The sequence below is a fragment of the Aotus nancymaae genome, unplaced genomic scaffold (genome assembly GCF_030222135.1).
Source record: "Aotus nancymaae isolate 86718 unplaced genomic scaffold, 86718_ANA_hifiasm-v0.15.2.pri h1tg000004l, whole genome shotgun sequence".
NCBI classification, from domain to species: domain Eukaryota; kingdom Metazoa; phylum Chordata; class Mammalia; order Primates; family Aotidae; genus Aotus; species Aotus nancymaae.
Genome location: NW_026988415.1, coordinates 66,237,376 through 66,250,630, shown reverse-complemented (window position 1 = coordinate 66,250,630; position 13,255 = coordinate 66,237,376). Strand labels below are relative to the sequence as shown.

Below are 13,255 nucleotides of genomic sequence, written 5' to 3'. Positions count from 1 at the left end.
ATCAACAAAATGGAAGATAAAAACCATATAATCATCTAAATTGATGCCAGAAATGCATGTGATACTATTCAACATCCCTTTATGATAAAAAGCCCTCAAAAAAGTGAGTATAATAGGAACATACTTCGACATAATACAAGCCATATACCACAGACCCACAGCTAGTATCATACTGAATGGGAAAAAACTGAAAGTCTTTGCTCTAAGATCTTGAACACAACAAGGATGCCCACTTTCACTACTGTTACTCAACATCATACTGGAAATCCTAGTAAAAGTAATCAAACAAGATAAAATAATAAAGCACATACAAATTGGAAAGGAAGAAGTCAAATTATCCTTGTTTGCAGATGACATGACATTATATTTGGGAAAAAACCTAGACTCCACCAAAAAACTATTAGAACTGATCAACAATTTCAGTAAAGTGGCAGGTAACAAAATCAATATACAAAAATCAACTGGCACTTCTATATGCCAACAGTGAACAATACGAAGAAATCAAGAAAGTAATCTCACTTACAATAGCTACAAATAAAATAAAATATTAAGGAATTAACTGAATTAAAGAAGTGAGGCTGGGCACAGTGGCTCATGCCTGTAATCCCAGCACTTTGGGAGATCAAGGCAGGCAGATCACTTGAGGCCAGGAATTCAAGATCAGCCTGGCCAACATGGCAAAACCCTGCCTCTACTAAAAATTCAAAAATTAGTGGACTGTGGTACTGCACACCTGTAATCCCAGCTACTCCAGAGGCTGAGGGACGAGAATCACTGAAACCAGGAGACACAGGTTTCAGTGAGCCAAGATCACACCACTGCACCCCAACCTGGGTGAGAGAATGAGACTCTGTCTCAAAAATAAACAAAAAGAAGTAAAAGAACTCTACAATGAAAAATATAAAACACTGATGTGAGAAATGGAAGAGGACACCAAAAATGGAAAGACATTCCATGTTCATAGATCAAAATAATCAATATCGTTAAAATGTCCATACCACCCAAAGCAATCTTCAGATTCAAAGCAAACCCTATGAAATAAATACTAATGATATTCTTCAAAGAAACTGAAAAAACTACCCTGAAATGTATACGGAACCATGAAAGACCCAGAATAGTGAAAGCTATCCTGAGCGAAAAGAACAAAATGGGAGGAATCACATTACCTAACTTCAAAGTATACTACAGAACTACAGTAATCAAAACAGCATGGTACTAGCATAAAAAGACACATAGGCCAATGAAACAGAATAGTAAACCAAGAAACAAGTTCACACGCCTAGAGTGACTCATACTTTACACGGGTGCCATGAACATGTATTGGGGAAAGGATAGTCTCTTCAATAAGTGGTACTGGGAAAACTGGGTATCCATACACAGAAGAATGAATCTGGATACCTATCTATTGCCATACACAAAAATCATATTCAAATGGATTAAAAACTTAAATCTAAGACCTCAAGCTATGAAATTACTAAGAGATACCATTGGTGAAACACTACAGGACACTGGACTGGGCAAAGATGTCTTGAGTAATACCTCAAAAGCAGAAGCAACCAACTCAAAAACTGGACAAATGGGATTACATCAAGTTAAAAAGCTTCTGCACAGCAAAGAATACAATCCAACAAAGTGAAGAGACAACACACAGGGTGAGAGAAAATATCTGCAAACTACCCATCTGACAAGGGATTAATAACCGCAATATATAAAGAGCTGAAACAAGTCAAATGGAAAAAATTCTAACAATCCAATTTAAAAGTGGGCAAAAGATCTGAATAGACATTTCCCAAAAGAAGACATGCAAATGGCAAACAGGTAAAAGAAAAGGTACTCAACATCATTGGTCATCAGAGAAATGCTAATCAAAACTACAATAAAATATCATCTCACCCTAGTTAGAGTGGCTTTTATCCAAAAGACAGAAAAATGCTGGCGAGAAGGTGGAGAAAAGGAAACTCACATACACTGCTGGTGGGAATGTAAATTAGTACAACCACTATGGAGAAAAGTTTGGAGGTTCCTCAAAAAAGCAAAAATAGAGCTACCATATGATCCAGCAATCCCAAAGCTGGTTATAAACTCAAAAGAAAGAAAATCAGTATATTGAAGAGGTATTGGGACTCCTGTGTTTGTTGCAGCACTGTTTACAACAGCCAAGATTTGGAAACAACCTAATATACATCAAGAGATGAATGAATAAAGAAAATGTGGTACATGTACACAATGGAGTACTATGCAGGCATAAAAGAGAATGACATCCTGTCACTTGAAAGAACATGGATGGAAATGCAGGTCATTATGTTAAGTGAAATAAGCCAGGTATCGGAGGACAAATTTCACATATTCTCACTTATTTTGGGAGCTAAGAATTTTTTTTTTTTTTTTTGAGGTAGCTCTGTCACAAAGGCAGGAATGCATGGCACAATCACAACTCACTGCAACCTGCCTCCCAGGTTCAAGCAATTCTCCTGCCTCAGCCTCCTGAGTAGACAGGATTACAGGCACATGACACCATGCCTTTTATATATTTTTTTTATAGACAGGGTTTCACCATGCTAGCTAGGCTGGTCTCAAACTCCTGACCTCAAGTGATCCATCCGCCTTGGCCTTCCAAAGTGCTGGGATTATAGGCGTGAGCCACCATACCCAGCCAGGAGCTAAAATTTAAAACAACTGAACTCACAGAGTTCATTATTTCACTTAATGATGGTTAATAGAAGCTGTGAAGGGTAGTAGGGCACGGGGAAAGGAGGGATTGATAATAGGTACAAATATATTGTTAGACAGAATGAATAAGATCTAGTATTTCATATAACAGGGTGACTACAGGCAACAATAATTTATTGTACACTTTAAAATAAAGAAAATAATATAAATGACTTGTTGTAACACATCAAGGATAAATGCTTGAGATGGATACCTCATGTACCCTGATGTGATTATTATGCATTTTATGGTTGTATTAAAAAATCTCATGTACCCCAAAAATATACACACCTACTATGTACCCACAAAACTTAAAAAAATAAATTTTGTCTCTATATACTATCATGTCACCTGCAAATTGAAATAGTTCTACCCCTTCCATGACACTGTGGAATTAATTGTAATTTTCTGGTATGACTGTCTTTCTGGTTAATTTTCTGGTATGACTGTCCTGGCCAGAACCTCTAGAAAATGTTAAATATAAGAAGCAAGAGTAGATATCCTTGCTTTGTTCCTGACCTCAGGAAAAAGCCACTGAGTTTTACATTTCAATTCAATTCCACTTAAGACACACATCCAAAGAGGAAAAACTACTTAGCTAAAAGGTATGTCAGAACATATTAACTTAATGCAGCAGAGTTAAAGCGATTAGGAATATGGAAGAGATCTTAAGAGACATGGTTGACAGCGTACGAAAAGCTGATAAACGTCTTATCAAAAGAGAGAGAAAGGGATAGAACAAATTTGAAGAGGTAATTTAATACATGTTATAAACACAATTCTACAAATTTGAAAATATTAGCATGTACGCTAAAAAATATTTTGTGGCATTATCTTTTTGATAATTTTGCTATGCATTTTCATACATATGCTTTTTATTTCACAGAAATGGTTCCTATTTCATAATCTTTATTACATAATATATTCAATATATTCCTAAATAGTAACACATGATATTCCTTGTTACAATATTTAACGTATCCTCTTGCATGGTATTAGATTATGTTGATATACCATAATATAAACTATCCCCAAAAGTTGAGAATTCGAGTTAATTTCGCATTTTTCATTATTATAAAGAATGCCACAACAGATAACATTTCACTTTAGGTCACAAGCTAGATAATATAATTCCAGCCATTGAAAAAAATATATAAATATATATAGCATATAAACACAATGTATACGTATTGCGTGTTTATGCCATTTAAGTGTCACACACACATTTTAAAAACTGGAAAGCAAGACATCAAATATTAATAAGTAGAAGTTCCAACTTCTAGTTTATGAGATTATAGGTAGCTTTTATTGTATTAGTGCCTTTATATATTTCATATATATTTCACAATGAACACATTGCTATTTCTGCAGCCAGAAAACTAAGCTTTGAAACAAACTCTGAGATTAACATCCTTTAATATAAAGCTCTGCATACGTTTCTGACCATTACCTTTGCGAAAAACCTTACAACTGAAATTAATTTTGATGCCCCTTCCCAAATTACTATCCAATTTATGTTACCATCAAGAGGGCCCATTTCTCTATAGCCTCAACAATACTTGGTATCATTTATCTTTGTCAATTTAATAGTGTCCTAGGTTTAACAGTGATTCTGACAATATAACCACATTTGGAAATTACTATTGTACATTATTTTCCTGGCTTGAACTACACTATTCCAATGTTAGTCATAATATTTTTAAACACTAAATTTAACTTAATAACTTATTGAAATAGCTAGACGAGGCCAGCCATGTTGGCTTACACCTGTAATCCCAGCACTTTGGGAAGCTGAGATGGGAGCTCACTTGAGCCCAGGAGTTCAAGACCAGCCCGGGCAACACTGCAAGACCCCGACTCTATACATAAAATTTAAAAAATAAATATTTAATTAAAGAAATAAAATTTGAAAAAAATAGCTAGAAGAATTTTGAATGTTCTCACCACAAAGAAATGACAAGTGTTTGAAGTGACAGATATGCTTCTAATTTTATTATTACAGAATGCATACATGTATCAAAATATCACACTCTATGCCCATTAATATGTACAATTACTATGTGTCAATTAAAAACAAAATGAAACTTTAAAGTATGTTTCTGATTATGGAAGTTCTACATATGTATATTTCTTGTATTTTGTAATTTTGCAGAAATAGATATAACAAGTAAAATACAAAAGAATTAATATTTCCACCACTTAGAGAAAACCACCAAAGTTAACATTTCATTGTCATTTACCCACGTTCCCCTTGTCTAGATAACACTCATCTCAGGTTTCAGCTCATCCCTTACCAAAGTAACAAATTTAGAGCAATGGTTCTTAAGCTGGTGGTCCATCAAAATCACTTGTAGGGCTCATAAAAATGTAGATGCATGGGCCTCACTCCAGACCTTTTGAATCAATCTCTAAAGAGTGGCACTTGGGTTCATGCATTTTTAGAGACAAAAGCATATTACTGTGCTCCATTTGGGGGTATTTATTAAATTCTGGCAAAATGTATGTTAAAAATTTTACTGTTTTAAATAAGAACACATAGACACAGGGAGGGGAACATCACACACTGGGGCCTGTCGGGGAGTGGAGGTCAAGGGGAGGGACATTACTAGGACAAATACCTAATGCATGCAGGACTTAAAACCTAGATGACGGCTTGATAGGTGCAGCAAACCACCATGGCATGTGTATACCTATGTAAGAAACCTGCACATTCTGCACACGTATCCCAGAACTTAACGTAAAAATAAAATAAAAAATTTACCACTTTAACCACTTTTTAAGTACACAATTCAGTAGCATTACATATAATCACAATGTTGTACAAACATCATCACTCACTATTTCTAGAACTTTTTCATCATTCCAAACAGAAACTTTGTACCCATTAACAGTAACTTCCCATTCCTTTTGTCCCCCAGCACCTGGTAACCAACATTCTACTTTCTGCTCATAGAGTTTGACTACCCTAGGTACCTTTAAACAGAATTTTACAGTATTTGTCCTTTTGTGTCTGGTTTCTTTCACTTAGCATTAATGTCTTCAAGCTTCATCTATGTGGTAGCAAATGTCAGAATTTCCCTCCTTTATAAGGCTCAGTAATATTCCACTGAAGTATGTCCATACCACATTTTGTTTATCCATTCATCCATCAATGGACAATTGGGTTGCTTCCACCTTTTTGGTCATTATGAATGATGAAGCTATAAACATAAGTGTCCAAGTAACTGTTTGAGTTCCTGCTTTCAATTTTTTTTGGTATACCTATAAGTGGAACTATTAGATGAAATGGTAATTCTATGTTTAACTTTCTGAGTTACTACCAAAATGTTTTTCCATAGTAGCCATACCATCTGACATTCCTACTAGCAATGCACAGAGTTCCACTTTCTTTTTTTTTTTTTGAGACAGAGTTTTGCTCTTGTTACCCAGGCTGGAGTGCAATGGCTCGATCTTGGCTCACTGCAACCTCTGCCTCCTGGGTTCAAGCAATTCTCCTGCCTCAGCCTCCCGAGTAGCTGGGACTACAGGCGTGCGCCACCATGCCCAGCTAATTTTTGTCTTTTTAGTAGAGACAGGGTTTCACCATGTTCACCAGAATGGTCTCGATCTCTTGACCTCGTGATCCACCCGCCTCGGCCTCCCAAAGTGCTGGGATTAAAGGTGTGAGCCACCACGCCCGGCCCAGAGTTCCACTTTCTCCACCTCCTCACAAACACTTATTTTCCGTTTTTTTAAATAATGGCCAGCATAATGGGTATGAAATGGTATCTCACTGTAGTTTTCATTTGCATTCCTTTAAGGAGTAGTTACACGTTGAGCATTTTTCATGTGCTTAATAGCCATTTGTATTATCTTCTTTAGAGAAATGTCTATTCAAACCTTTGCTTATTTTTGAAACAGATTGTTTCTTTGTTGTTGAGTTGTAGGAGTTCTTTACATAAGTTGACCCTTGTGCACCAAAGGTTTAAACCACACAGGTCCACTTATACAGAGATTTTGTTTCAACCAAATGTTGACTGAAAATATAGTAGTCACAGAATGTAAAACCCATGTTTGGCTTTTCATCTATGCAGGCTCTGTTGGATTTGTGTATTAGCAAATTTTGGTATACGCACGGAGAGCCTAGAACCAATCCCCCACATGTACCAAGGGACAACTACATTCTGCATATGAATCCCTTATCAGATATATGTTTTGCAGTATTTTCTCACATTCTATGGGCTATCTTTCCCCGTGTTCTATTTTTTGCACAGTTGTCAAAATAAGACAGTGTGTGGATTTTAAGTTTAAAACCAGATTAATATTTAGTTATTAAAAAATTAAGTATCCACATGCTTATAAAACCTTAAGTGTTTACTTGCAGAGGCTTACATGTTATTATAAACTTCTAATACCGGACAATAAAAGGCAAACCATAGATAATACACTGAAAAAAGAAAACTAAGAAAAATTAAGAGGATTTTAGGTTTCCTCAATATTCATTAAAAGCCAGTCCCTTGGGACTTTCAATCTGCAAATATTAAACATATTATAAATTATCACTAATAAAATTAACATGAAACTCCTGCTAATGTTAAAAGCAAAACTTGTGTAAACTTCTTAAAAGTAAGCACAGTCTAAAAAAGCCTAATTAGAAACAAAAAAATTCTGGAATATTTAACAGATACCAAACATTTTAAATGCAAGTAGGATAGACAGGTGACATTTCAAGAGAAATACTGTGAAGATCTGTAGTGAGAATCAAGACAGAGTAGCCATTAAGATAACCCATTTGGCCTTTTATGAATGTTTTTCAAAGGGGCTATTTAACTCAGTATTCTACTCTACAGGTAATATTGCATTTGGTAAGGGGGAAAACCCCACACCCTAAAACTGAAAGATTCATGGCACCAGATAATAATTTAACAATCATATCTTTTTTATTTTAGCTATGGCAGTTAGTGCTTTAAATATTTACTCCTATCAATGATAGTCACAAAGAATAAAGCAAAGCCCTCTAAATTCTTAAATAACTGCACTGCTCTCAAAAAAAGGTTTTTAAATATTAATACATAATATTCATACATATTTTGAGAGTACATGTGATATTTTGTTACATGCATAGAATGTGCAATGATCAAGTCAGGGTATTCAGGATATCCATCATGTTGAGTATTTACCATTTTTATATGTTGGGAACATTTCAAGTCCTCTCTTCTAGCTATTTTGAAACATACAATGCACTGTTGTTAACTATAATCACCCTATTCTGCTATCAAACAATAGAACTTATTCCTTCTAGCTAACCACATGTCTGTAACTATTAACTAACCTCTCTCTATCCCTCTCTCAACACACACAAACTTCCCAGACTCTGGTATCTATCATTCTATTAACTACCTCCATGAGGTCAACTCAGAAGAGTAGAGCTTAACATCTATACCTGAGCTGTTAACATTTGTGATTGATTGTTGTTGCTGTTGTTGTTATTATTACTGTTGAGACTGGGTAGTGCTCTGTTGCCCAGGCTGAAGTGCAGTGGCAAAATCATGGCTCACTGCAGCCTTGACCTCTCAGGCTCAAGCAAACCTCCCGCCTCAGCCTCCCAAGTAGCTAGGACTACAGGTATGCACTACCACACCTGGTTAATTTTTTTATTTTTTTGTGGAGATGAGGTTTCACTATGCTGCCCAGACTGGTCCTGAACTCCCTGAGCTCAGGTGATCCTCTCGCCTCGGCCTCCCAAAGTGCTGTGATTACGGGCATGAACCACTGCGCCCAGCTTATGATTAGTTATTAAAGACAACTAATTCTATAAAACCTAAAACACCATTGTGAGCATTTTCCCTAATATGAAACATTTTAAAAGAAAAAAATATTAAATGGCCAAATTTACTACTCCTTAGCACTCAGAGATTAATGAAAGACAGATCTGAACATCCCTCTTTTAAACTACACAGCAATACTCTCATTGGGGTAACTGTATTTGGTTATTTAACTATGCCTGTAATTTTTATTATTCATAAAAGAATAGTATAGTAAATCTGCCAGCTCCTGATAGATATACAAATGAAAATGTGTGCTTTATTGGAACTGATTTTCTTCCAAGACTCAATACAAAAATTGTTTTTATAAGAGCAAAAAAGCAGTTCCATAAAATACTAAGATTCAAATACTGGTTTCCCCAGCAGAATGTTTCTTGAGGACCATCATCATTCTACTCTCTAGGATGCACTGCTGTTACAAAAAGAGTACCACTTTAGCTAAACTGAAGTATCATTTTAATATGTGTGTACACACTTCATCCTCCTTTATTTTTTTGATCAATTATTGTATTCACAATGGGCCAAAGAGTACCCTCTAACCTGTATCTCCTAATTAAATCTGTAATATCATTTGGTACCACAATAAGTAACCAACAAGTAAGAAATCTCACTCCAAACCAAACATTAGGTTTTGTCGTGTGAAGACGAACATTTTGAGGCACAGAGGAACCCACACCCACACCCACCCACCCACCCACACACACACACACACACACTCTTACTGATGGTAAAACAATACCTATTAATTGTATTTTCTGAAAGCATAGAAAAATGCAAGAAATAAACTAGAAGGTCTTCATAACAAAAGCACCCAAAAAACAACTTCTGTTAGCATTTTAGTGTATTCTAGGCATTTGTGTGCATTTTTATAATAACATGGAGAGCCCACTATATGCTTTGCCTTCTATTTTACCTTTTTTTTGCCATCAACCTTTGTTAATTAAATAACTGAGAAAAAAACTCATGAATTTAACTTACATGCCTTTTATTATTAATGTGGGTGAAAATTTTTCAAAACATACTCTGGAATTTTGTAGATCTTCTTTTACGGATTTATTCACATTTGTAATTTTTCTGAAATAAAAGCTCTTTACAAATTAAGGGCATTGCTCATATATGCTGTATATGTTTTTCATCAGTTTGCTTCTTAATTTTATTTTGACAGAATCGGTGTTTTTTTAATTAGAAATATTTTGTGCTTTCAAGCATACCAATTTCATTCAAATGCAAAATTGTAAAAGAACAGCAGATACAGTAAAATTACTAGAATAACCTTCTTTGGAAAAAGAATATCTTTATAGAGAAAATAAAATCAACAAGGTGTACTGGTTACCTGTTAAGTGATCTAAGTAGTACTGATAGAGCTTGCACTGAATAGGAGTCATTCTCACAGCTAACACATACTCGTGTTTTGGAGGCAAGAATTTTGTTAATGCTGTATAATCTTTCCTCTGTAATTAACAAGAAAGAGAATGAAAATTAATCTAAATATTTAACAGGAATGAGCTGTTCTACAAATTCTCATTGCTTATAAATGAAATATACACATAAATAAATAGGCACCAAATATACAAGAAAACATTTTCTTAAAATATATTTATGCTTTCTAAACCCACAATTATTCACACAATGTATTTCACATGACTATACAATATGGTACATTGGTAAAAAGATACTACAACACACCAGGCAGGTTTTAAATTGAAGTAGTAACATTACCAAATGAGCAATTTAAGTTTTCAAAATGGTCTCCTCTGTACAGAAAAAAATAAATAACAAAAGGGGATGATGTAGTAGGTAGTCTTAGCAAAATGACTTGCTTTAATCAGAGTAAAACCTAGGAATCAAAGTCTAATGCAGTCTTGAGTTCTCCTCTGAATAAGATATGCTAATATGTCAAACAATAACATATAATTTTAGAGGGAATATTTGCCCAATTAAGAAAAGCAAGTCATGTACAAGCACTCTTGAAACCATTTTATTATAAGGATAGAAAAATAGAACACCAACGTGCTAAATAGAAATGACTACTTCAACCAGAAAGAAAAATGCTGCCTGGGTAGTAGCAGCAATACAGAAACAGAGTACTTGCTAGTACGTGTAGCCAACCTGACCAAACGTGATAACTATGCTTTATAACGATAGCAAGTATAGTCATCCCTCAGTATCTATAGGAGACTGGTTCCAGAACCCACCCCCACCTCTACAGATACCAAAATCCATGGACGCTCAAGTCCCTTATATAAATAATGTAGGGTTTTGCATATAACCTATACATATCCTTCCATATACTTTAAATAATTCCTATATTATTTATAATACCTAACACAATACAAATACTAGGTAAATAGTTGTTACACTTTATTGTTTAGAAAATAATGACAAGGAAGAAGTCTGTACATGTTCAGTACAGACAAAATCATCCATTTTTTTCTTAACTTTTTCTTTCTTTTTTTTAAGAGACAGGGTCTTACTCTATCATCGAGGCTGAAGTGCAATTGCATGATCTCGGCTTATTTCAATCTTGAATTGAAATAAGGCTCAAGCAATCTTCCTGCCTCAGCCTCCCAAGTAACTGAGACTATAGGTGTCCACCACCATGCCTGGCTAAAAACGTTTTTTTGTAAAGACAGGGTCTTACTCTGTAATCCAGGCTGGAGTGCAGTGGCATGATCTTAGCTCACTGCAGCCTTGAAATCCTGGGCTCAAGTGATCCTCCCACCTTTGCCTCCCTAAAGTGCTGGAATTACAGGTGTGTACCACTGTATCTAGCCTCTATCCATTATATCTATTTTTTTTAATATTTTTGAACCATGGTAGATTGAATCCATGGATGTGGAACCCACAGATATGTAGGGCAAACTGTATATCCAACCAAAAGAATAGCCTGTCTCATTTGGCAAAACATCTTTGAGGCTATCATTGGTACCTAACATCTGCAGAGAAAGTGCGTATCTCGAGATCTATTAACTGCTGGCTCAGTCTCTAGATACTTATCCATTCATTAATAGAGATTCCCTGAAAATCTGTATGTAAATGAAACCACTAGTCTGTTCAGGTTATTGTATATATTTGGAAAGAACAAAACTGTTTCTCCAAGATTACTTTAAAAATGGCTCTTCTCTTAACTCATACTGGCCTTTCCTACAACCATTTCAAAAAAGTGAGATTATAATACTATACTATAGAATTAGGGTGAGCATAGGAACTTCATCGTAACAGCTGTGTTCCTCTTAAGGAACTCCCTATCTTAAGGATGAAAAATCTAAACATTAACGTAATAAGATATGAGGCTTTACACTTAGCAAATTAATTAACTATGTTTTAAACTTCTCAGCGAACTTCTTTTTTAAAAGTTGAATGCAGCATAAACTTTTGAAGACGATGCAAGGAGATATAACTGAAAAACTACTGAAAGAGTAGGAAAGAAAATACAAAATTATTAAACTTTAAGCTCAGAAAGTATTTTGGGATTGCAATATAAAAAAGCAACAATATTTTATTACTTTGGAACATATTTGTACCTGAACACATCCAGCTAACATCTCATAGAGAATGTGAGCACGTTTTTTCATCACTCTGACATCTACCATGGTAGAATCTGCACACTGACCATTTTGAATTGGATTTATAAATCTATTCCTGAACTCCTTAATGGATCCAAGTAAATTTTCCTTGATAAAGTTAACCATACAATGATCTAAGAGAGAAGACAATTATTCATTAACAACATTAACAATGGTTAAAAAGACTCAGAAAAATTCCCCAATGAAATGCTCATGTCAAAAACACATGCCATGGAAGCATCAAAATTGAGCTACAAAGAAAGAATATCAAGCTAAGTATCGAATAAACACTGGAAAGAATATCAAGCTAAGTATAGAATAAACACTGGTTGTAAGTCTGATCTACAAGCAAATTACCAAGACAAGAGAGAAAATTGAAGTAATAATCATCCCTAAATACTAGACATGAATTTAAAAAAATACCTAAGGACATTTTATTCAAACTCCCCATTCTATATAAGAGATATGAAGTATAAAACAAGTGATCTATTACTCTAACCATGATTTTATGGTCAGTGAGGATATCTTGTGAAGAAATGAGATACTAAGTCAAACCGGTAAAAGGAGGTAATAAGCTACTATGCAAGTTAATTTACATTCACTGATTCATTTACAGAATAATCAAATAATATTTGAGAGATCAAATAATAACAACTGTTATTCAGTATTCAGTTGGGGCTACATAAACAGTAAAAAAAAATGTGATTACTAATATATTTTGTAAAAATTAATAGAGCGATCACTTGTCTCGTACTATATAGGACCACAATATGAAACAGTATTTCTATAAATAGGGTAATAGGACAGATAATAGGGAAACTGGAACAGATAAAAACAAACATAAAATATATGCTAAAGTGAAATAACTAGTATTACAAATAATAAAATAGCAAAAAGTTACCATAAATACACTAAAGGAATGTAACACACAGAAAAATAACAAAAAGCCATTACAATGGGAAAAAGGAAAAAAGTGAGAGATTATAACAGGAAATTTCAGTTTGTTACTTGCTGAATAATCTCATGTTCCCTTCTTTAGTGTCACCACAGACACAGGAAAATGACGGAAATCCACAAGTCATTTCCCTAGGTTCACATCAACTACCTCAGCAAACTGTCCTGCCATGGATTCAGCAAACTTCTCCTCCCATCTTCACTTTACTGAAATGTTCACGG

At 34.7% G+C, this 13,255-nt stretch overlaps 1 protein-coding gene across 11 annotated transcripts in view; it reads right to left on the bottom strand.

The window, feature by feature from the left end:
• The window catches only part of ATRX (ATRX chromatin remodeler), a 282,824-nt gene that overhangs the window by 106,750 nt on the left and 162,819 nt on the right, over positions 1-13,255 (bottom strand). For all 11 annotated transcript variants that reach the window (XM_064362920.1, XM_064362928.1, XM_064362917.1 and 8 more), the window contains 2 exons: positions 12,038-12,213; positions 9,847-9,964 (listed from right to left, as the gene is read on the bottom strand). In XM_064362920.1, coding sequence (XP_064218990.1) covers positions 9,847-9,964; positions 12,038-12,213 — 294 coding nt within the window. The remainder of the gene's footprint in view (positions 1-9,846; positions 9,965-12,037; positions 12,214-13,255) is intronic.